Source organism: Cyanistes caeruleus, chromosome 11 (genome assembly GCF_971803275.1).
Source record: "Cyanistes caeruleus chromosome 11, bCyaCae1.hap1.1, whole genome shotgun sequence".
NCBI classification, from domain to species: Eukaryota; Metazoa; Chordata; class Aves; order Passeriformes; family Paridae; genus Cyanistes; species Cyanistes caeruleus.
In genome coordinates this window covers 12,676,011-12,702,977 of record NC_141711.1, presented here as the reverse complement: position 1 = coordinate 12,702,977, position 26,967 = coordinate 12,676,011, and the positions used below count along the sequence as shown (strand labels likewise).

The window sequence follows — 26,967 nt, the reverse complement described above, 5'->3', positions numbered from 1 at the left end:
ACAGTTTCAAGTGAAGCACCAGAAATAAAATAGCAAAATTAATTAGAGAGAAGAAACAGCCATCCAGGATTTGACCAAACAGAACATTACACATGACCCAATACTAGTTTCTCAGAAACACACTCAACACTTGAGCTATACTTCAACCTGTAAAAATAAAGAAAGCAGAATATTTTAAATGATGTTCTAAAATGACAAATATTTTGTTAAAGGTATAGAAAGATCAACACAATTTGAGTGAATACTAAATAATTAATGAATTAAATTCATTAAAAATGTATTCAAGTTCTAGCTTACTTTTAAAGCATTCCCTGGAGGAAAAAAAAAAAGTTCAGTAACTCTGCCAGGTGATTTACACATTTAGGACGAAAACCTCCAAACACTAGTACAAGGAAAAAAAATATCAATCTACCAGGCAGGCTGCTGCAGAAGATTCAGCCCAGTAACCTTTGTTTTATCATCTTGAGAACCTGCATCATGTGGGATGAAGACTAAAAGCAGAGACACAAATTCAAATGAGCACTGCAGAACAAGGATTTACCAAGCTACACGTAAAGATCAAAGGTTGATCTATTTGGACTTTTAACAAATACATAATACTTTTAAACTATACATAATGTCTGATGTTACTTCAAAGCATGCAGACAACTTTCCATAACAAGAAAGCAAAAGAAAAAATTTGAACCTTTGTACATTTTCCAAGAGTCCACCAGAACAATAAAATCCAGAGTCCTGGATAAACAAACAGGCACTTACTAAAACATTTTGTTTTTAAAGAGTTCCTACAGCCTACACATCATACTTCCAAGCTCCCTATAACAAACATCAAATATGCAGAAACTTAAAAAAATAAATAAAAATAAAACCTATAAATACTATGTGCAACAGAAAGAGAGCTGGAGAGAGAGACTGCACCCAAAGCCTTGAATTCTTAGAAAAACACGGAAACCATGTGCCAGAATCTCTAAAACATTAGACAGTTCCTGCCAATCTGGCTGGGACAGATTCCAGGCAACAAATCTAGTAAAATTTTAAACCCTGACCACTTACCAAGGTATATCAGCATGTCATAAGCAGCAATTCCCATTCTGTACTTGCAACACTCCAGACAAAACCTCTATATTCTCATATGAACTGAAGGAGAAACAACTTTTTTCCCTGCCCCTGAGAACAACTTGGGGGAACATCAAATAAATTCAGAATAAAAACAGGAAAAACATGCACAGTCCACAGGTAGCAATAATATGTCCTTTCAGCATGCCTTTGACTAATCAGTAAATTGGATGCCAATTGGACTTCACTTGGAAGCTTACATTTTATCTGTTTTTTGAGCTCAATTTAGTTCTCACTGCCCTTGATAACCATTCTCATTAGAAACTTTCTTCAAATTTCCTCATGTCCCATATATAGCTAAATTAGGGCCCACAAACTTAATTCATACCAATAGAACAGACGAAATACAATCATACAAGCACCCATCCTTGAAAATAGAGTGTATGCAGACCTAAATCCAGAAACTTGTCTGCTAGTTTATAGAACTTATTCCCCAACCTTTCCCTCATCACAAATTCAGTATCATGAGCTCCTTATGCAACTCCTCTCAGAATCCATTAATCCATTACATCAGTTTTAATTAAAATTCTGCCTGTGAAAAGATTCAGGATCCACACCTTCACAAGAAAACTTTACTGAAGTGTTTCACGAGATTTTCCACTTTGAGTTTCAAATGGGCATCAGAAACTACTGAGTCCTCAAATATATATTCTAGGTTAAAGAACATAAGCAAAATATAAAACAATTTGTCCATAGCAAAGAAAATATTTTGACAAGTCTCTAGATGAAAATAGCTGCTCTTAATCTTGAGCACTAATTCTTAAGCTCTTGCACTAATTTCATTTACACTTTGATCTGTCAGGCAAATGGATGTTTTTCGTGACCACACTGCTGCTGAGTTTCTAAGCGAACAGACGTGTTTCTCCTGACTTTCCTTGCTGTGTGTAGGTTGTGCACCACCTCCCTGCAAATGTTCACCCTCCTTAGCAGGGTATCAGTGAGGAAGACTGGCCCTGCCTTGTTTGCCTGACAGAGCCACACGAGAACACTGCTGGGATCTAAAGGGGCAGATGGGCTTGACACCAGGCCAGATTTTCTTTCAATTGTAGTAATCCAATCATACCAAATGCAGTCCCAAAAATGCATTTACACGCGATGTGGGCAGCTGGTGGAGGTGGGCTTGGGATCAAATTTAGATTTTCTCAAAGTAGAGCACAGCCAGCAGCATAGTGTTTTAATGTGACATTATGGTATATTTATGAAAATAGTTGCAGTATCCCCACATGAAAATACATTAGAAATATACATAGGCAGAAGCCTTTGTTTATATGGAGGGCAAATGATTCTAAACACTCTTTTCAAATATCAGAAGCATAAAAATCCAATATAAAAGTAGCATGCTATCATGACTCTTCGGTTAGAACAGCAACAGGTATCACTTCCCTCTTCAGTACGTTTAGCCTTGACTTGCCAGATATCACTTTATCAAAATGAAAGGATAAAGAAAGTCTGCAAAGCAACATTTCAGAAACAATAAGCCCAAATATACCTACTTCTCTTACATATTCTTATTCTTTCTGTCAAATATCGTACAGTCCTGCTGAGTACTTATTACAGATGTAAAACAAATGCATGCTATCCTTCTCATCAAAAAATTAGAGCACATAAAGAAAACACTTGAATACTTTAATTATGTCTAAAACCACAAGTTCCGTGACTATTTTTAACAAAAATATCTATTTTAAACAAATAAATGAGTTTTTCATTACCTCTCTAAGATGCATGTTTTCCTTCTCCTTCTGATCTAAAATCACTTCTAAATGATTAACCTGAGATTCAGCCTCTGCCATCCTTCGAGTTCTCTCATTGTCATCTTCCATTCCTTTAGAAGGCAAACCTTTACTTTGCAACATCTCTAAAAGCTTTTTTATTGATTCATCTCTGGCATTTAGCGTTTGCTTTTGTGTTTCAATCCTGAGCTCCATTTCTTCTAGAGTTTTTCTCAACAGGAAGAGCTCTTTAGCTTGTCTATCATGCTCTGCCTGAAGTCTTCGAAAATTCTCCTCTGTGAGCTCAATGGTAAAATGCTCAGCCCCTCGGTTCCCACTTTCTTGCTGGAGAAGATGGTTAAGGTCTCTCTGGGTTCTAAGCTCATCTTGAAGTGCCTGGATTGTCATTTGCAGATGCTGCAATAAAGAAGAAGAAAGAAAAAATTTGCTTAGGATCTGAATGTAGAATTAGTATTTGATTAAAGTTTTTTGTATGCTGTTATAAAAGGTCATTAGAATTAGTAATGAAAGTATACCAGATGACCATATAAAATATCAAATGTAGGTGACAATATTTGTAATGGTATCTTTAAAGTGCTTCTAGAAAGAAAAAAGAAGACAACATATACAGACACAAAATAATGTCAGCTACAGATAAAATTGACAGCAACAGACACAAACACTAGGCAGTGACACATCCATTAGAACAGTCAATGTGTACCTACAAAGCTCAAAGACTCAGTATTCCATGTTTTCTAAATTACTTCATAGACTAAAGATAAATCTGCTCTTCATGGTGCTCAACAGAACTGCTGTTTATAAAGTCAATCAAAGCCATCACTATAATTAAAGGGGACTTTGGGGAGGGGCTCAGTTGGGGCTGCTTGGTTTCATTTTTTTCATTTTGGAAGCTAAAGCTATGAACAAGTTTAGTAAACAGGATTACTGTATCTCTCAAAAGCAAACAAAGTAACTCACGATAAGCAATACCGAATTTTGAAAAATAAATTTACTGCAAATAGTGGACAAACCTTTGTTCTTCTGGCATCCAAAAACTGAACAGCATGGTAAATGAAAAAATGAAGCAAAATCAACATAAATAAAGGTCAGATGCAAGCAAAGGAGATTCAACAGAAAGAACTGAATTCAACAAAAAGTATCTTCAACAGAAAAAAATAATTTTATTGAGTTATACAGAAAGGCAACAACAAATTCACAGTACTCAAATATATAAACTTAGAGACAGACTTTACTCAATAGACGTGACAAAGAAAAATATATTTGAAATAATCAGTCCCATGGTAAATTACAACATTCCTACTGGACATTGCTGTTCTTTTACACTTTTAGGTTTTTCAGAACACTGTAACTTGTCCTAAAATATTTATACTACAACTGAGTACGGGGATCTATCTCTGTTGCAAAGGTACATTGCACTCCTTACTCAACACAGATCAAAATCAAAATGGATTTTGCCCATGTTAAGGTTGAAATACAGATATTTAACCTAAATTGCAATGGTTTATGGTGTTCATTTCAGATTGTCTTTATCTGACAATTTGTTTTTCTTATTATTTTTTTTCCTCTACTCATTGCCTACACGGCATTCTGAGCTTTTAGAAATATCAATTCCTGAACAGTCTCACTGTCTGTACCAGAGGACATTTAACTGAAGGAATTAGGGGACTGCAAAGCATGCCATCAGACCTTTTAGGTTTAATTGGTGTTCTGCAACTCCACATTCTAAAAAACAAGAACAACAACAGAAACCACACCAAAAAAAATCCAAAACAGCAAAAACACAGACACGAAACTAACAACAAAACTTCATTTCATTTGATACTACCTTCATGTTTTACACAAGTACATGTAAATCTGTCGGGTTTTAGCAATTATTTAAACTAAATCAAAAATTCAAAACCTTGACAAACCAACCTTTTGAAATCACCTTAAGAAACCGACCTTTTGAAATATTTTTATCAGTTATTTCAAATGGAAAAGAAGTATTGTCGGGGTAAAATTCAGTTAGACACTCTGAATCTGTTATATCATTAAAGAAGCACTACTTTAATGTATGTCCAGATATTAATTCTCTTCGTATCTGCATCTTATTAGGCACACATTCAGTTGAGAGCATACACATGTAGGCAGCTCATTTAGAGCCCTGCTTTTATTTTATGGCAATTATTACCTTTTCTTAATCTCATCATCTTTTTAATTAGCTACAATAAGGTTATAAACTCCAGTAAACTTAAAACTCCTTTAGAGGTAGAAACTTCCTCACTTTGTTTGAATCTACTGATGTGCCAACTGTATGTGACCCCAAGACTTACTGCACCTTCTGGATTCCAAAATTATTTCACTGTCCTACTTCTCACACCTTTCCAAGAACCTCCTCTGTACTACTGTACTACAACTAAGCAACAGCAATATTCAGTAACTACCAGTATCCCAGAAACAGTCTAAATCTTTTCCCTGATCTGAATAACGATTTAAGATACATCCTCCTGATGTTAAATCAGACAATATTTATCCATGCTACCACCTATTTACAAATGAATGGTTTTCCAAAGTCAAGTAGTCTCTATATACTAAATGCCAATATGTCTATAAAAATATAGCTGAGCAAAAGAAAACTAAATCTAAAATATTATGTTTTAACCCACAAATAAAAAGTAAATTTGACATACACATTGCTTACACACTTCTAAATGCAAGATGCAAAAACCAAAAATTGTTGGATCAACACAAAAATAATTAGAAATCAGAACTCAAACAGCAATTCTGGTTAAGATAAATGAGACAGGATCCTTTTCTGCCCCCAGCAGCCTGTGCATGTCCTTGGGCTCTACCCCGACTCACTTTTGTCACTAAGCATGACAGTAATCCTGGCTGCTTCTCCATAATTATGTTAAAACTAACAGCCTCAACTGTGGCAGACTACTGCTACTTTGATATAAAAGAATCCATTTTTGTACACCTTCAAGACTTAGAACATGGTGGACCAGATTTAGATTTCTGCTGGCACAGATTTTTGTAACTGCAGCTTGCTACGGAAAGGAAAGAACAAATGTTGTGCGGGTGGAAAAAAATTGTATAATTAACTGCAGGGGAAGGGATGTAGGAGTGCTGTGAATATCTGTCACATGGCTGTCATTACAGACACAGAACTTAACAGGATTTTAAAAAAAAAAAACAACGTGCAAGATCTATCACATTTTTTATAATTTCTATTAAAAATGGACCAGTTGACCAGAAATATTACCATGCCAATTTTTTGACAGTATATAAATAGTTCTCTCAGAACTTTTTCAATCCTTCTCCACAGCCCAGCTCCAAGAAGAAATCCATGGAACTGTGAATTGCCCCATAAACTGAAACAAAACTATAAAAGGAAGATTAACAAATGGCTCTTCCCAGACTTCAATTCACATTCTACACAAGGAAGTTCCTCTCCCCTATGCCAACTACCTACACCCAAAAGAATTGCCTGCTGAGAACTATTCTGCCTCAGTGTGCTTTGGGCCACATAAATGCCTGAAGAGCATCCCAAAGCTGCAAACGTGGTGATCAGTGGAGGAGAATGAATTCACAAAGAGACTCACTGATTTAAAATTTCCAGTCCACCTACAGAAGCACGCAACTTCTCGTGCTTTGCACCATCACACTGCCACCAAAAGCAAAGAACACCTTTGAGAACCCAGTCCACCAGATTTTAGCTCTCCATTCTCCTACTCCTTTCCCACCCCAGTCAAGAAAGAATTGACGGGGCTGAATCAGCAGACACAGTCTAGTCTCTTGGCAGTAGGAAATATAAAATTATACAGAAGAAAAAAAAAAATCCTCTTGTGTAATTGTACGCTACAGAAAGTTAGAGCTATATCTGAACAATACACCTGGACAAATATAACAGCAAATTATCCTGCCAACCATACTTGCATTCTCTAAAATCAAGCTTCCTTATTTATTCCATAATCTATCACTGTTCCATTTTAATTCTTCATAGTGTGAGATTCTGTCATCAAAAGGAAACAGACTACTTAAAGCTTTCTTACGAACTGCATCTAAATCAATTTGTATGTTAAATTTAGTCGTGCTACTGAAATAAGTATGAGCATTAGACTTGCAAATATTTGTAACTAAGTACTGTTAAAGAAAAACATGCAAATCCTAATTTTCTTCTGTAAAGATAAAGAGAAAAGGAATTGGAGATATTTTCTTCATTACCATAAATTAGAAAATGGATTCTCTCATGCATTTCCTCATCTGCCTATTACAATACATAAATCTGGTATCCAAAACACACCACTGAAAATCAGTTGACTAGAATTTTGCCTGAGTAAGACAGGACTGACAGAAAGAATTGGAAGGAGAAGACAGATCTAATTTGTGAAGAATCACAGGAGATTCTGACCACACACAATGAATCTTCAGCATGAAAAATTCTGAGCGTGATATGTGAGAGAGCTTTTGCATAACACTGCGTGCAGATATAACCACACATTTGAAAAGGGAGAATTCTTGTCTGACTTTCCTTACTTTTTCTTTCTTTATGCCTTTAAATTTGGTGTCTTGTCTAATTCTATAAAGCTTGCCCTTACAACCGTGCTTTGCAAGTTTAATAAGGAATATTGTCACCTACACTTAAATCTGCATTTCTTAACACAGATGTGATGGGCTGACCTCAGCTGGAGGCCAGGACTCCACCAAGCCTCCCTATCACTCTCCTCCTCAGCAGGACTGGGGGCAGGAGGGGAATCACATAAACTTTGTGAGTGAAGACAAAGGCAGTTTAATAAAACAAAAGCAAAGGCCATGCACAGAAGAGAAGGAAAACACAAGATTTACTCTCTATGTCCCATGAGTAGGCCATACCAGCCACTTCCTGGCCAGCAGGGCTTCAGCACAGCTGCTCCAGAAGGCAAACATTGCAATAAACACCCCCTCCATCAGCTTCTTGTTCAAACCTTTCCTCCTCTGTTACTGATCAAGTGCCCACCAAGCTGCTCTATCACTCCCCTAAGCTTGTCCCTCATCCTGTGCTCTGCAAGTTAAATAAGGAAATCTGGTTATATGCATTTAAATGCCCACTTAATACAGATATATTTAATCTGAAGTATCACATTTCACTACTATTCCATTAGCTTCTCTGGGTCACCTCACACAAGTATTTTGGTGAACAAACAAGTATTGCCTAAAGACTTGAGGTCATTGAATGAAAATCCATCCCTATGCAGGCTAAAAAGTTTTACTACTGCAAATTCCAGAGCATTTTTGCACCTATTTTTTTAAGGAACAACCTGTAAATCTATTTCTTTCCCAATTCCCTTGTTTGATGTGGGCTCAGAGATGTTGAAAAGCCACATCTTGTAGCCTGTAATCACAAGAACCAGAAGGTCAAGACAGGAAGGGACTTTTAGAAATGTAAAAAGTCAAACCAGACTTGAGAGCAATAATCTGCAAAAATACATGTTGGGGAAAAAAAAAAACAAAAAACAAGTTCCTTAGTTATTAAAAAGAGGAGGTTTATTAAAACCTTTGTCATCAGTATCATAACAAAAAGCAGGTGTTTGTATTTAGGTGATCCTTCCCATGACAACTTCTAAGCAGTCTGATTATGCTGCTATGACAAGACTAGTCTCCTTTTTTTATACCTCTTCCATTTGGAGAAATACTGCTAGTAGTGCCAGAGTCACTAAATAGTACATTAGTTGACTGAAAAATCATCAGCAACAAATATTTTGACCAATATGAACACATGTGGAAGAATCTGTTTGCAGATTATTTCTTACAATTTACAGGAGGAGAACACAAAATGCTTTTTAACAAGGCCTGGAAATCAATGTCAGCTTAAGAAACACAGATTATTATTTGTTTCCTAATAGTTCTATCTGCAACATTAACTACCCAGCTAAGAACAATGCACAGTTTAGAAGTCCTGGATACTCAGAGCCTTAGGCATTCATATTTTAAAATTACCCATAACAAATAAAGCACCTATATACTGTGAGAAATCCCTCATGAACTTCAGCTCTTCTGATACTCTTTTATTGCCTGCATAAAAAGTTTCTCTTTTTTTTCAGGACTGAAGCACTTAAGGTTTCCCAAGGAAGCTTTTAAATCATTTGGAATGATAAACCTTTACCCTCCCAACACAAAATTTCCTTCATGGCCTTGGCTCTACATAATCAATACTTGTGATTTGTATTCTGACTGCCCACTGTTCAAAGAAGAGCAGAATCCCTGTCCTAATGCAAGTCCCAGGAGTAACTGCAATCACCAAACAGAAACATGCTCTGAGTTTCCCATCACCACAGCACAGCCCCAGGAAAGTGAGGAAACACTCAAGGCCGTGTCCAGACAACAAAGAATATTCCACTCCCCCATCGATCTCACCCACAAGCCCCACTGGTAACAAACAGATACAAGATGAAAATAAAAACAAAAAGCACAATAGCACATCATTCCTAGCGCTCTATTTCACATGAAACACACTTCCAGTTATCTCCTCAGCCTTTTATCTAGAGGGTACAGTAGGTTTTCACTTCTGATGCACTGTCCAGTACTTTCTGAAAGCCTTGGTTTTTGAGATTGCCTTTTCTGCTGTTAAAGCTTTCCTGTGAAGAATATTTTAACACAATAAATATATCCCTAAAGTAATAATCACAAGCTTTCAGAAGGTAACAGTACATTATCACAGGTTTTCAATATGCTCTATTTAGGCAAGATATTTGCAGACATACACAAAGCTCTCAAAACATTGTGGAAAAAATTCTTAAAACTGAATAAGTGATGTTCACCAAACAAAACAAAATATTGCACTGTGTATTTAGTACAGACTGAAATTTTGTTTTACTTAAAAAAAAAAATAAATCAGGAAATAATAATAATAAAAAAAGATTCTGATCTCTAAGTACAAGTCTCCACATAGAAACCAGATTTTTTCCCACCATAGAAATGTCCAGCACCAAGTTTTTTATCAAATAGCTTTATATTCCTCTTTTAGTTAGCTTTTTCTTAATTAGTGGGGTATTATGTATTCAATGCCCAGTACAGAAACAACCATATCCAGATTAAGTCAGCAAGTCACAAACAGGCAACTGAAGTGACTGAAAAACTACTAAAATATTGCAAATTATAGGTTTTTAGTTAATTTTTATTCCATAAAATTGGTTAGGTATTTGTTATTATCATGGAAATTGATTAATCAAATGCTGGAAGAAGCTAGGAGTGTGTTTTTGTTTTGTGGGGATATTTTAGGGGTTTTTAAAGAAATAAAAAAAAAATACACAGCTCCCCTGAAAGTGAAATAATATACATCCCAGTGGACCAGCAACAGACTGAGCACTACCCTGCCAGATTCCAGAATAGATTACTGATGTACTGGAGAGCAGTTTTATCTCTCAGAAAACTCTAGGGGCTACAGAATTATCTGGGTTTTTTTTAAACAGTTGTAGAACACCATAGGATCAGCATTCCTCACTGCTGGTTTAGGGCCAGAGGAGAAATAAGGTTTAGTGATGATCCCAGTGAGCCAAGAAATTAAAACAAAATGCACATAATGGGGGTATTTAATTTAAAAGCAGGATTGCATGTGAATTAAGATATACATTTGTCCTAGGGAACTGAGCTCTATTCCTGCTTCCATAGTCATGGACAACTGAAATGCACCTGTTCAAAAAGCTGTGAATATTTGTCTTCTTACTTTCATATCCATGGGGCTGTGTTCTGTAACACCAGTTAAGTGTGAACCATCATGCAAATTGCAGTTAACGAAGAACAGAGAGTTAAGAATTTGTTGTTTCTGATTGCCAGCTTTAAAAGAAAACCTGATAAGCAAAAAGATACTTGGCAAGTACTTTCCTCTTTCTTTTTGGACAGTAGAATGTATTGTGCAGCCTGCTGATTCAGTCAAAAATAATAGCATAGCAAAAATCTTGGACGCTAAACAGACCTATTACTTTCTTATTTCTCAAAAACTGAGGTCAGGGTACATTAAAGGAATTTTTTTCAGGCATCAAGTCAAGAAATTGCTTACAAAAGGAGTGCATTGAGAGCAAACAAGGTCATATTTCAAACACTGAAAAACTTGTGGTATTTGATCTTCAGACCCTCCCTTTATCTGCTTGAACTTTTGTTATAGAGTTTCTGCTTCTGGCAGAGCTCATTATTACCTTGGAAAAAAAATAAAATTAATCTTTTCCTAGATTTAAAAAAAAAAAAGGTGATCTAGGTTCTACTCTCCTATTTAGTAGTCTGCCTCTAATGAAACATCCCACTTCCTTCATTACAGAAATAAAATCCAAGGAAGGGGATTTCTGTGGACAAAGTGCTGGTTCTGCTGAAGCTACCAAAGTGAAATGCAGATAAAGGAAGGTGTCTAAATAGTGTATCCAATTATAAAGTCATAACAGATATGGTTGGTACTGTCAGTAAATAGCAAGCCACAAAACACTGAATAATGATAAAAAAAATAAAAACAACTATTCACAGAATATGCAGTATGTGCTTGTTTCCCAGAGCACTTTAATATTCAACACACTGTAAAAGTTAACATTTTATAGATCATATCCAAGAAACAATACAGAGAACTCCAACAGTCTCTTCAGTGGAGATTTTGGTGATTATTTAACGCTATATTGAAAGACACAAAAGAGGAATGTTAGAAGACCAGACAAAACCTCAGCACTGTATTGCAAACCTCGATGTTTAATTTACATCTGAACTGGGGGCTTGAAGTTTCTATACAGGAAATCTCCATTCACAGAAGAGACAAATGCAGAGTATCACTGATGCCACCTTAACATTTGTGCTGACCTCCTTACCCTTGCCACCTTTCCATTTCGTAACTTTCTAACTAATTTTTTTTTTTTAATGTAGCCACTAGAAAAATCATATGAATATAAGTTATTCACGTGACAACCTCAAGCACAGCCAAACTCAAGTAAGCCAGAAATAAAAGTTCCAATTTCAACCTCTCCCTAGTCTATTTTAATCAGTAAAATACATAAAAGAGCACTCTTCAGCTTTCAATTCTTTTCCACTACTAGGAATAGTACTGTGAGTTGATTAACCACAATACATAATCATTTCCCATTGAAACAATTTGAAAAGGAGCTTTTGAACTATGTGTTCTGATACAACTAAAGGAAAATGAAAAAGAAAAATCAATATAGGGATTTCAGTGGCTCCACTCATAACAGAGTTAGATCCAACAGTGACAAACAAAGCAAGATGACCATCTGGAAAGACATTTCTTCCTGCTTTACTGAAGAAATGCAGATATGCAGGAAAGAGAAATCATTAGAGCTCAAAAAGATCCCCGCAGTTAACAAACATATGCTTTCAAGAGTCGGGAGAACTTCGGTTTCCGCGACGAACTTTGTAAAATCTGGATTTATTGTAGTCTCCTCAGGGCCCAAAGGAGCTGCGCAGCTCTGGAGCGTTCCCACAAGGTGGCACTAAATCCCCAGCCGGGAAATCCTGCAGGAACGGCCCCGACAGAGCCCCAGTAAACAGCGCTACATACGCGTCAGAAATAGCAGGGTAGGAAAATAAAATTAACAGCCCAAAGCAGGTATTTTAGAAGAAGAGATAAAGTTCCCGCTCATAATGGAGCAGTTGTGGGGGTGACATGCGGACACACAAACCACAGGCGTGTGGATATACACACACACAGGTTCGATGTGTACATTGATTTAAATCAGCACTTCACAAGAAATCGAGTTAAGCCTGGCTCTTTGTTCCAAGCAGTGATACAGAAGCGAGTATTTGGTGTAGAACTGATGTCCCCGGCGGGTGCCAGCCCGGGTGGGGCAGCGCTGAACCCAGCCCTGTGCCCATCCTGCACACCCAGCCCAGCTACACCGACCCTGAACACCATTCAGCAATTGATACCGCACAAAATACTTACAACACTTGACTTTTCATGAAGCGTTTAAGTATTTCAGATTTCAAGTTTGAAGTACTACTACCTTACATTCTTTACACGTGATTAGAAAGCCTGTTGTCTATTTCTTTGGAGAAACATGTATGAAAGTAATGGCATCATTTTGCAATGAGAAATTTCTCAGCTAAAATACAAATCCACAATTACACTTCAGAGGAGAAATCATATGCAGTAAATACTCCATTTTAAACTACTTTTTTATCCCTCACCCTTTCCTTGCATGCTGGTGAAGTCTTTTCCCCCCAAGCACATTGCATAATCTTAATTACTGGAATAGCAGTGTACCCATATGCTGGGCTAATGTTTAGTGGTGTTCGAACTCCTGAAGTGTCCAGAAGCCTTCAGGGGGCCCTTTGTTGCCAACTTCAATTAAATAAACAGGTACTGGGGTCATTTCAGGCCAAATGCATTCCACAGTGCTGAATTTTAAGTTGTTAGCACTAGCTACCTTTCCTCTAATAGTCCATTGGTTTTTTCCTCATTTTTCACACTGCTTTAAGTAACCATGCAGTAGGAAAATTCAATGTTTACAGGTATTAAAAAAGGTAGGAGTTATTAAATCTCTGCAAATACTTTTCAACTAAATGCAAGAGAAAATAATTACTAAGGTAAGAACAAATAAAGCAATTTGAGGATCTGCTCTGTGCTCCAAGCATTACAGCCACACAAAAACCATGTTAAGTTCCACAAGTACACCAGTACTGATTTTCACTCAATCACCCCACATTGGTGTTAAGACACCACAAGATCTGGGGGTCAGTAAGGGATTTCAGGGCCACCTTGAAGTACAAAATGTTTATTTAATTTTAACTGCTGCACATCACATGCTTACACATCTGTTGGCTATATAATGTAAACTCATTGCAATTTAAGTACAGATTTGTGATCCCCTTCAACATATCCTCCCTTAATCCCCAGTTTTTGTACTGTATGACCAGAGAGGATTTGCTCTATTCTGTATAAAAGGAAGTGAAAGTATAGAATCAACTCTCCTGTTGTGATCCAAAACACTCCATGCATCCTGCTCAGCTAATGTGAGTTTCTGTCAATAATTGAATAAAATATATGGGCTATAGTCCTTGTAAAAAGCTATATAATATCTTTCTACTTTTCAATTCATGTTCAGATGCATCCTAGACCTAGAAAATTTCGTGATCCTTTATTATGTTTACTTTGTGGTATTGCAAAGATTCACAAATTTTGCTGTTTCTGATTTACAGGTGCTCAAAGACTGCACTGACAATCATTATTTAATGAGACATCTGCTCCTAGAGGTGTTTCTCAAGGAAAACATTTCAGTGTTTTCTCAGTTCTGTTTCACAGCACTGATTATAATTTGTATCCTGACTTCTGTGAAAGACTTAAAATTAACTAGCAAGCTCATAATTCACACATTGCTGCAGTTAATCTCTCCAGAAGCCAGACTACCTGGGTTCAGCACACCACACTTGGTTCATGTTCTTAGAGAACCTTGTTATTGTAAGATAAATTATTCTATTGGTAGACACCATTCAGATTCCATCCTAGAATTTTAGGAGAGTTCTAGCAAAAAGCACACATTTTACAGCAAAAGTTACTTAAATAATAATCTGGAAAACTGAAGACAATTTAAAAAAAAATAGATAATCAAAGGTAAATTAATTTCAATGTAAAGGTTATGGGATAACCTTTACATTTGTATATATATGGGCTAAGGGAAGCAAAGCATCATTGCATTCCTGCTCTGGCCACTATTTGTTGATCCTTAAGAGCAAAGCTGTTGGAAAATGAAAAACCTGAGAGCCTGGATGGCAATGAGAGCACTGACACTGAGGGATGAGTGTGACCAGCAATATGATCTTTATAATTGTTACTTTGTTTTCCCACATTTCAAACTACTCTTCATCATGCCTTCTCTCAGCTATTGCTCTCATCAGTCTTTAGTATTCCTGCATCAAATCCAGAAGAGCTGATTCCAACCTCTCCATCTGAAATTCTTCCTCTAACAAAGAAGAGGATCATCACTCTACAAGGTGATATTTTCACACCACATTCCCAGTAACAGAAATAGCATATTCCACAGTTTTGAACAGTTTTATACATACTAATTGCACAGAAATATTAATATTGATGACATTTCAAACAACTGCACTGCTTCCAGAGGTAATAAAATATTGAATTATTGTTCTCTAATTCAGGGCCATCTAAACACTAAGATTTGGAAGAGATCCTGCTCTGAAATACTCTAATGCTGTACAGATGAGATCATTTGTAGCAGCAAAGGATTAATTGCAGGGGAATTGCTCTCTACTATTTCACATGCTGCAGCTCCCATAATATGCAATATGCCTTCTCACTCAATCTATAAAGAAGAAAATGCACTTACATCACCTCTGAGGTAAACAGTAATGCAAGATGCTCCTTGAGGTGTAAAATCTACCCCAGAATTCTCTGGATCAAACCTGTATGCTACTCAGCAGACAAGAAAGCCCCATGCAAAGAAAGCTCTTGTAAAGGATACAACCCACCATAAATGAGAGCTTATATCAGCTATTATAAATCAATTTAGAAGCCTGCATCTTAAGCCATTAAATGTAACACTATACTTATGAAGAAAACTGCATTTTTTTTTTCAACTGAAAAAGGAGGAAAAGCAGGTTTTATTCTATAAATATTCTCTCACATCTTTACAGTCAGAAATCTATTAGCCCAAGAAGTCAAGCTATGTTCAAAATATGTGAAACAGAAGAGTCCATTAATTAAACATTAGCATCACTCCAATCAAGAGACATTTTATTAGAGATGCACAGAGAATTAGCATTTAACACAACACTTTTCTTTAGTGCACCCTGTAGATCAACTTGCTGGTGAAATAAGTGGATTGATGCTCACAGGATAATTTACTTATTTCAAATGTACTCTACGGGGGGAAGATAAAGTTGCTAACAACAACACAAGAAAAAAATAATTAAGGCCTTTCCTCCAAGGAATGATGCCACACTCAGTGGTATGGAACTGTCACCAATGAGGTAGAGGTAAAAAAAAAAATAGCCAGACTATGTACAAAGACATGGAGGAGAAGAGGACTAGACATCAAAAAAGTGTGATCATGGAGTTCAGGAAAGAGATTAGAAATCCTAGAAATGAAAATAAAATGGAACTTCAAAGGCATTACACTACCTTTCATCCCTAACAGAACACTTCCCAAAACGGTGGCCATAAAATCTGCAGTACAGGCAGTATTTTTTTCCTATGATCATTTTTTGTATCTCATACAGAGATGTCACATGGTGGGAGAAGCAAACAGGTGGTCAATGGAACACTCTCCTTTTGTCAAGTCTTAAACCATTATCTCAGACAATACAGGATATGAATTCTACAACTTTTTTCCCTTCTCTTCCTGTTTCAATTCCTCTGTATTATCACTTATTCTATTACCAAAAAGAAAGAAATAAAACAAGATGAGAAGAAAGACTACAGCATTAAAACTGCAATTGTACTCACAAACACGACATACTGACCTCATTGATGTTTGCAACAGTGAACCAGAGAGCCTTAGCTCAAAGGCCTATTTCATACTTTTTATTTAATATAACTTTAGTCCTAATTCAAAATTCAGTTGAATAATGAACCACTTGCTATCACTTCTAACAAAAAACCCAGCACATTCAGTCTATTCAAGCCATGTCAATGGTACTACCTGGGGCTTTTTTACCTCTCCCAACTGCCTTTTACTAAAATAACCTTGATCAGCACCATGATTCATCTGTTACTTTGACCCTCTCTTTAATAGTCTCAGTTGTATTGGAAACACAAGTTCAGTCCTAGATACTGAATTTTATCTATTAAGAGAAAGAAGTCTAGGCCACTTATACTCTGAAACTTGGAGGAAAAAAGCCTTTAGAAAAGAGTGTACCTTAAAATAGCACCCTGCCATTTCTACTGCCAAAAACCTTAGTAAAACATTATACTTTTTAGAGAGGATTAGAGGATTTTTTTTTCCTTTGATACACAGAGCCTGTAGAAATCCTGTGTTATCCATATTCAATAAGAATAAGTATCTGGATATGATAATGTGAATAACCCTTCCATTTTCCTCTGTTCATCATAACAAACATTTATTGACAAACCAAAATCTAAAAAATCTCAAGGCTTTTTTTTTTATTATTGATTACTTTAAAAGGCAAAGGCCATCCATTCCAAAGCCCACATATTTTCCTTGCATGCACATTTATATATAAAAAGCTTGTTAGCTGCAGTAAAATGTAAACATGCATTTGGATTAGCCCTATTCCTTTTCATCTCTCAGTTCATCACATCACAGAAGCTGCCAGCACATTACCATGCAATCCGTGCTGATTACTTGTACTTGCATGGGGAGAACTTGCTGCTCCTCAGGTATTTCTCAGACAAAAACGGAGGGGGCTACCCACATAATCCACTAGTCAAAAAAATTCCTCTGGAAAGGGAACCTGGAGATGCTGTAATCACTTTAGGGCTCTGCTGGTTTTTTCAGTTTCAAAGAGAAGGAAAAATAGCCCTCAAGGAAAAGTGTTTGGAGGGGCCAATCAAGCTCACAATGCTTTGTTCTCTGAATTTAAACCACTTTTACTCCTTTAGATATTTCTCCTCTTTATTTCTTTTTTATTTATATCTCACTTTCACCCTCCCAATGCTTTCCCAGGGGAGTGGGTGTGTGGGGCTCAGGTGCCAGCTGGGCTTAAAGCACAAGCAAGACAATTGCCAATTAAATAATTAAATAATTAAATAATCAATGCATATTTCTACTTAACTGTTCTGTGATTACTCTGTATTGTGTTTAGAAGTAGTATTAGAAAGGGACCAAAAGAAATTAAATTTGTATTGTCCTGATCTTCAATTAGTCAATAGCAATTTTCTAGCTTTAAGAAGTGTGCTTCCTTTTCTTCCAGTGCCACAGGAGGCTTAATCAAGCTGGACCATAAAAACCAAATTCCAGGAATGATGAAATGCAAAATATCCTGACCTCCTTGGAGAGTAATACTGTTTACCTGCCAAGTGAAAAGCTTTCAGCCAGCTGGATCATTTATTTTTAACTATCACTAAATAGAAGAGAAAATGGCTCCAGGCACTTCAGAAAACAAAGGATATTAAACATTTAATTGCCTTTGTAATCAAATAGACTTCACATAATTATTTTGTTCTGTAGAATCTTTTATCACCTTTTTCATTAATAATATCTAGAATGGAAATGCTAGAATCTTTGTAAGTTCAGGGCAAAGAGTTCAATAATTTCTTTCCTGGGTAGCCTGACAAGACACCAGGGACCAGGTTTAAGACCTCTCTTTGGCTAAATGTGCTAAGTCTAACCAAGAATTTCAGAATAAATCCTAATAATCAAGCATCTCTACTCAGACTTATTGTGCAACTTCATTTGTATATTCCTCTATATTAAATCCTCTTTTCAAAGTTTCTTCAAAATGAAACTGTGCTGAAAGTTATCCCAGTGCCAAAAGACTGATAACCACATACCTACCTACAAAAGAAAATATGCTCGCAGTTTTTATGGTATTAAATTCAATTGTATGAGACAAAGTACCAGAAGGCTGTTATTACTGATGCACAGATACATTTTTCTGTCCTGAATCCTGCTTCAATGCAAGCATCTGATAAAACCACTCAATAAATAAATCTGTGCACTGTAGCCAGTTATAAATAATACCCAAATGTAGCATACTTCCACCAGCCAGAATTCAAATTTCATTTCAGCAGAAATAATGCAAGTATTTGCAATAGCTTAAGCTAATTAGACTTCTCAGCACATTTTCCTGGCTCTTACTCTGGGAAGCAGTAAAATCAAAATTTTCATGACATAAAAAAGAAACATCAAAATGTGCTTACTTTAAGTTACACAAAAAGGAAGCACTTTTAGACTTTTGATTTTAAACTTTACAATGTTTTTCACAGTCTTCATCCCTCTGAACTCAATTTTATTTTCTTAATTCAAACATATATGGTAAAATGGAACCATTTGGGGTACTTTATAACTGGTGCCTTGTATTCTGAGTGCTTTCCAGAGCAAATGGCATCCACTTAAAGGAAGCTTTGTCTATAAAGGTCAGAATATATCAAATGGCGCCCCTCAACACTTCTGTTCTCCCTAATAAAATGTTGCTTTTACTAAACACAAATGCATTGTCTCCTAAAATATCCTGTAATGAAGCTACATGGCAGTTTTGATATTATGCCTGTATTTGATAGCAGCAGCTCCTGTTGAGAGATCAAACTTTTTCAGTGTTCAAAAGCTTTGTGAAGTGAGCTACCACAAGCTGCCTGTGAACAAGAGTATCTGCTCTAGGTTTGCCAACAATTAATTTAGGTTTGCTGTCAGCAGGGCTCCAGATAGAGATGTCCTTCTGGCCCTTTTTCCCCTGATTTAGAGACAGATTCTCTGGTTGAGAGAACCAGGATGAAAGAATGTCCGGAACACAGACTGGTTCAGAAGGTATTTGCTAGATGATGTCACTGTTTGTTGATGATGTCATTGTTTATGGCTGTGATCACTCTGCTCTCATTAAGGAGGGGTTTGGGATACAAAGCAGGTCCACACAGGTAATTATTCTTTTAAACTTACAGGGAGATATAAAATTTAAATGCAGTTCAAGCAGAAGCTGAGTGCAATACTTTTATAGAAAAGATTTTAAGTGTATGACTTAGTAAAGGTCTTACAAACCAAACAGGAAGGAAAATAAATGGGGAAAAAAACCCCAAAACCATCCTAGATGATGAGTCTCAGTTGCTTACTTAGCAAGTAACAGTTTAAATAACTGGAACAACTGAAATACCAGTAACCTTTGATGAACTGGGAATGCACAGACCCAGCTCATTGTTAGGTGGTAATAGGAACTAGCACACAAGAGAAGCCAGCACAAAGCTTTATCCCTGGCTACTAAAGTATTTAGTCTCTCAACACAGATCAAAAAGCACAAGAGGCCAAAAAATAAATCAAGGATCAAAGCAGAAGTCACAGCTGTTCTCAAAAACTGGTCCAGATGCAATATAAGAAATTAAATCATTATTATAAATAGGTTTTTTTTATTTTCTATTTTATTATGTCAATCAGCACAGCAGCTACACAGTGGAATATGTGCATGTATAAAAAAGCACATATAATGAAAATATTTTAAGCACATCAAAATTCAGACCTCCCTAGATAATAAATGAAACCTCTTTAAACTCCCAAGGGGTTTTCTATAATGGCCTCATTTTTACCCATTAAAACATACATCTATCAAAAAATGGCATTTTAGTCTATTCAATACAGAATCTTTAACTCCAGTTTTTGGTAAATGCCCTTAACAAAAGAGATTAGCTCCCTTTTATTTGCTTTCTATAAAAATTATCTTTGACCTAAAGGTACTACAGAGCACCTATAATAATACTATAATGCAGACTTCATCTGTTCAAAAATCTAAAGTCAAGTCATTGCTTTTAGCATAGAATCAAGTTATACAGAAAAATTGTATTGAAAACAACATGAAGAAGAAAGATCACTGATGGGTATGAAGTTTTGCCCATCTAAAGATTTTGTGCCTTTATTCAAAATGCAAAATTTCACAGACTTTAACTTAACTATATAGGAAATTCATAGCATTATCGTGGTACCAATCTACTAGCCCTTCTTAACAGGTACTTTGCACATGTTTCAAAGATTATTTCTCTTTCATTTCAGAGTGAAGTCCTCTTCATCAAGCTAAACTTTGAAGGAACTTCAAGAAAACTTTTCACATTGGGATATTCACCTGCAGCTATAAATATGAAATGAAGCTCTTCTAATATTATTTCTGTAAAAATCACCAAAGTGCAATATCTTGCATATATGAAACTGGGAGGCACATTTTGAACAAGTTATTTTACTCATACATAAAAGTAATGTGGGTGCTTCACAAATTACTGTGACACATAAAATTAAGACAGAACAAAAAAAATCAATATGCTGATGATCTTATTTAATGTGTTTCTAATCTGCTATTTCAATACATTTGCAATTTCTAAAACACAAAGGGCTAAACTCTATAGACTAACTCAAGACTCAAGTCTCTTTTCTGTGGAGCTTTCTAGGATCTTTCTAGGTGGGGCTGTTAAGAGAAAACTGTGGACCTTTCCTTTCTTCTACAGGTAGAAAATGTCCTGAAGACTTCACAAAACATTCTTATTTTCAGACACACTCAGAGACCTCAGAAATTTTCACAGAAATCCATAGTGCCTTCATTTCTCAGTAGTGGATCAGTTTGCATTAAGTTTTAAAACCCTATTTCTTCTATTTTTTTTCCAAATCCCAGGTAGGAGGTGACAAATACTTTACCAATAAATATACTCTGTAACTCAGGTAATTCCTACATGCAAACCTTAAAGGCAACATTAACACCCATTTTCTACCCATTTCTATGGTAAAATAATTGGAGGCTGCCAGAAACAGCAGGCAAATCTTAGCACATCTATCCACCTCCCAGTGCATAAAAGCCATATAGGCCTTCTAACTCCATTATTTCCCCAACACCTTGTGTGGGACACAAGTATATTTGATAAATTCATCACCTAGAAGTCTGCTCCCTCTTGCAAAAATAATATTTATACCAGCTTTTAAGGGCATTTGAGGCCCATTTTATGCCTTCCCCACTGTCAAAAAGCGCACAGAAAAATGTGAAAAAAAATCCCACCATCAGTGATTATAATACAGTAAACACTATGCTCAGACCTAAAGGCAGTTCCTCTGAATGAATCAAATATAAATTTGGGGCTTTCCTCAACCCTTACAAAAAGAAACCAAATTTACTTTTTTTTATGATACACTTATCTTGCATGCCTCATGGTTTTATTATAGAAAACAAGTGCACAGTAACATATGGTACATCTGTTTCATATTTTGTCTTTCTGCTGTCGCGCTGTTTCTCTCAACATTCAGTAACACACTTCTGTTGGCTCATAATAATTATTTTTAAGCTGCATATGAAACACAGCCCACCTCTACTGTCACTCCAGGGACATGATATTCCTCCCTCCTCGTACAAATGTACAGTGGAATATAAAGACAGCAAAAGCAAAATTAAGACAAGAGAAACCAGGAGCCATTATCAAACACTCGACATTCCTTCACTTCCAGAAGTTTGGTTTTGCTCCTACACTGTAATTCACAGAGGAAGTGACAGCAATGGAAAGGAGATCATACCAGCAGAAACAATAGTTAAAACAAATTTAAGCAACCTAACACTCACTCAAATCTGTACAAAGACATATTCTCCAACTGAATAGGCAACCTCAGGCACAACAGCCATGTGGAAACATCTGTGAGGCAAAAACAGGACAAGAGCTGGGAGAAAGCACTGAGAAAAGAACAGTGAGGAACTGAGAACATGGCATGAGCCAGCAAAAGACACAAGGGGGGAAAATAGAGGACAAAAAGAGGTTTTATCTGTAGGGTAAACTTTCAGATTGAAGCTCTCTGAGAAATAATAAACCTGGCAGCAAAAAATGTATAATCTGTAGACAAACTGGACCCAGAAAGGGGTAATAAAAGCACAATAGTGGAGGTGAGATGGGAGCAGTGAATAGGCAAATAGTCAAGATAACTTTGAACACATTATAGAGAGAATTTATTACACATGCCTGCATACAGAATAGCCTGTACTGTCTCAAAAGAGACAATATGGGGAAAATACAGAGAGAAGCCAAAAGGTAACCATCTTTCGTGAATCCGATACTGGAAGTTGATGTCATTGCATCAAAAATGCAGCAATAAATATAACCCCAAAAAAAAAATTAACATGTCAAAAATTTGCCTCCAGTCTGTCCAAGAAAATCTAAATACTTCTTAGCAGCTGTCTATTCCTATGGGCTTTATGTCACACTTCACAATGGGACACTGATTGGAAAACCTGAATGCCACTTTGTTAAATAAACAAACATTCAATAAAAATAATACAGCACTGTTGCCGAAATGACAATTTTAATTGCAGGACTTCAAGCCTCCCCACTTGTTTGTGAAGCAGATGGTAGTTTTGCTGGAAAGTTGGATTTGGCACAGTGAAAATTGGCACCAGAAGTTGAAAAGGTTCCATTTCAATTTTGTCACATGGAAAGATGAATCTATGAATTAGGTCATAAACGGTGAAGTAGAAGCTAAAGAAGCTTTTAACTCCCCAGACACTTCACCATTAAAGAGTCTGAATAGTTTCCTCTTATTACACATTTTACAGTATTCCGTAAATACCATAAATTAATAAACTATTCCAGCTCTAACCTGAGGGCCTCTTACTGTTTCTTCCCTGCTATTTGTGCATAACCACCAAAATAACTGCACTTTAATAAAAAGTTGGCATCTATTTTTTTATTTTCTAAAAAAAGTAAATTATTCTCATCAAGAAAGGTGGTTTAGGCACATGTTGAGCAAATACAGCATCATTTGCAGAAGGAAAAGGGTTTTTAGACATTCATTGATCCAACTGATAACACTGACATAAGATCATCTATCATATTTCATATTTCAGTAGAACATATGGGTTTCAGTAGAGTCTTTTATGAATTGGACTGTTGACAAAAATAAGATTTCCAGATATGCCATTGGCACTACACTTAACTGAAATATTATTATATTTCCACATACCAGCATAACAATATCAATATGCTTCCTAGCTATATGGAAGGTCCTTTATACATAAAGAATCAATATGTGTTGATAAATATCTAATCAGAAAACAAAGTCCTATGAAATTGTTTCTACAGGATGATCCAGGATCCTGGTAGAAAGGGTACAATAGAATTTTCAAAAAAAGCTTTAGCAACAAAAACTAAAAAAAATATTTGGATTTTTACAGATAATATTTCAAAAAGTTTTATTTTTTACTCATAAAAGGAGAGCTAGGTCATACTTTCTCAATATTTTAATAGCAAGTAAACAGGACATTATTAATATACAAAATACAATTAATTACCAACTTTCTTCTTCCTGCTTACTTCACAGTCCTGAAAATATAGCAATGTAAGGCGATAGAGTGTGTATTGCATCACTTTTTCAAAACTTATGCTTTACTTTAGAATAGGCTTTTGCAAGACCTTAAAAGAATTTCACAGCATGAATTCAATAGCTAAATTTAGCGAGATCTGCTCCCAATTTCCCCAGGCATTTTTCACAACCTCCCTTCAAAGCATTAAGTACAAGCTTGCACAAACTAATTTTAAAGAGAACATTCTTCTCTATCTCAAGAAAAGATATATGAAAATATGTTGCTTATCTCAAAAGTGGCATTGTTTGGGTACCAGTCACTCTAAGGAAGGAAAAATCAGGGCCTTTACACAGCCCTGCTTCCTTCATGTGCCAAGCCCATCCTCACAAGTTACCCTCCTATCTGCTATTAGATGTGGTTTTTTCTTTATTAAAGTACAAGCAGCAGCAGCAGTTGCCAAAGAGATATAGAAACTACCAAAAATCACATTCACAATTTTGCAATTCACTCTCATTTTTATTGCCACGTATTTATAGTTCCACCAATATTTTTATTCCATAGCCCTCATCTCCCACCATACATTCATTCAGTGCTGACAGACATGTTATTCCTTAACCATGTATGTATTTATGACACCAACTTCGGTGCACAGTAAGCAGAATATAAACAGTCTCAGGGCAGAGTAAATTCAATTACAGGCATTCAGCTAAAATATAGCACAGACTACCCCATGAAACTTTTTCATTTCTCAATTAAATTTTTCCAAGTAAACATTTCTGCAACCATGTTATGAACATTTTTAAATTAAGGCAAACTTAAAATCACCACTTAATACTTCTATTTTAGATGAGTCATATGTTGCCATTTTTTTTGGTAAACTATTACCTTCTATTTGCCATGCCTCCACAATACCCAGAGTATCTCAAAACCAAGCAGGAACAGCTCCAGGCACAGCAGCCAAGCACCCACGTGCTGCACAGTACAGCTGGCAGGTGACAAATGCTCAGGTGATAAAATTTCTTAGTGGTAGACATGACCTCACCCAAGAGAAACTAGTTGAGACCAAGGGATTTGACCCATCAAATACACACTTCTTTCTCCACCTAATGAAATGTTCAAATGAACATTCTAGTATTGCTCTAATATGTTGGAAGAAGGCAGTTTTGTACATGTTAAAAAATAAATCAAACAGAATTAATATTTTGCAAAAAGGAAGTTCAATTAGTATGCGATATAAAGCTAAATTTGCAGAAACATTCCCTATTTCATGTTATAGAAGGAATTACTCTAGGGATTAATTTATGTTCTTATTCACAACCATTTTTCTAATACAGTCATTAAATTCTGTTTTATGAATCACTGTTCTCATCTGGGCTAAAGCAATTAAGTTCTCAAGACAGAACAGTAGGTGAGCTGGTGCTAATTAATATTCCCCTGAGGTGAGCCCAGAGTTTGCCTGTGTCTCCAGTACACCTGAGGTTGGCATTAATCAAGATAATTCTTTCTTGGCATCTCTCTGAAGGAAAAAACTGGGCATTTAGGATCCAACTTCCTTCCATCAGCACACACCCTCCACAGGCTCTCCCTGCTCTAGTCCTGAGATGTGGTACCTTCCCTTATAACCAGAATTTCACTCACAAACTGCAGTGCTTCCCACCTAATCCACCTTAAGGAGTCAACACATGATTTGAGCAATTTCAGCTAAAGGTGAAGTCTGATAACACAGGAAATAAAACAGCCTGTACATGTGGCACTTAAGACAGCACCTAAGACATAAGGAAAACATTTGAGTTTGTACCAAACCCCAAAAGAGCAGTCCTGGCTGTTTCTGTATTTCAGCTATATTTTTCCTCCCTTCTAATGCCTTGTCATTGCCTTACTGACAAAAAATTAACCAAAAAAAAAATAAAAGACACTTGTGTCACTGTTGGACACAAAATGATTCACACAGATGCGGCTCAAGGTATAGTGCAAGAATTCTCATTTATTTGTTCTTTCAGTATTCATAAGTTTCCAACCATGACCAGGGATTGGATAGTCAGGTCACCACCTTCCCAACTGCACTGGCCCTGAGAGACATCCATCAAAAGGCATATCTTTAATGGAATGTATAAACAATTATGTTTATAGGTACTTTCCTGGGAAAGTGGCTAGAACTTGTGAAAAACAATATTGAAGGGCCTGATTCTCAGGGCAACAAACTCATTTGAATACTTCACTAGTTCAGCCTCTGCCATGAAGAAGGCCAAGAAATTCCCCTTTTTTATTCTCCCCTGAAGTGTTTGGAGGGTTTTTATAAAAAACATTTGGTTGTGCTTCAAAGAGTTCTGTGTTTTCCCATTATGCTAGGTTATATTAGGCAAATGTAGACAATTCTTGTTTCTCCTGTTATTTTAATTTTGTTATGTTAGTTTATTCATATTGTGTGTAAAGTTCCTAACCGTGCATACTGGAGTAGAAGGTGTACTAACAAAACAAGGTTTCTAATCATTTTCTGCTATATTAACAGCCAGAAAATACTAAAATGTTGTAATTTTTAAGTCTTAAGATCTTGCTTTATTAATTCAAAGTTCTCAGAAAAAATATGCAACTTCTAAGCATTCTTGCACAAAATAGGAAAATCTTGAAAGTTTCAATAAAAGAAGCTCTTCCATCTTCTAACAGTTTATGGACAGGAATAAAAGAGATATGCCCCACAAGGTGGAAGGAACCAAACAAAAACAAAAACCCAAACCCCTGAGATTGCTAGTTCCCCAGTACAGGAGCAGCAGTCAGTCTTGCAAGTACTTTTGTGTGTCAAGATATTTTTCATCTCACAAAGAAGGATGCTGGAATTGCCAAAGGCTGCCAACCATCTAATGGAAGCAAAGAACACTACAGATATCTAAGAGCCAATGTAAAACTGGATTTCAATAAATGGACTTCTATAAAGTGCTTCCATACTTCTATGGTACTCTGAGAATTGTCAGAAGAAATATCTTATTACATTGGTCCACTTCATCGCAAATAATGTCACTCATTCTTTAACATATTCATGTTTCCGCTTAAAAAAAAAACCAAGGGCTCACCATGAAAAGTCACAGAGATGCTGCAAGGGCTGTGAAAAGGAATCCAGTGTGCCAGACACACAACGTGCTAGGTGCCAGCACCTATTCCAGACACTTGTGCAATTTTCATTAGTAATAATTCCATTATCAAGGGAAAAGCTACTTATGGCTCAGGGCATAACTGAAAA

General features: G+C 36.2%; 1 protein-coding gene across 7 annotated transcripts in view; it reads right to left on the bottom strand.

The window, feature by feature from the left end:
* Nucleotides 1–26,967, bottom strand: part of ERC2 (ELKS/RAB6-interacting/CAST family member 2) — a 406,984-nt gene that overhangs the window by 349,953 nt on the left and 30,064 nt on the right. For 6 of the 7 annotated variants that reach the window (XR_015275160.1, XR_015275158.1, XR_015275161.1 and 3 more), the window contains exon 3: nucleotides 2,823–3,239. Coding sequence is in view for 2 of the 7 variants with exons in the window: in XM_086846819.1 (XP_086702945.1) it covers nucleotides 2,823–3,239 (417 nt within the window). In the remaining 5 variants the exon portion in view is untranslated. Of the gene's footprint in view, nucleotides 1–2,822; nucleotides 3,240–3,853; nucleotides 3,878–26,967 lie in introns of all 7 variants that reach the window. The other variant, XM_086846817.1, reaches the window with a different exon arrangement.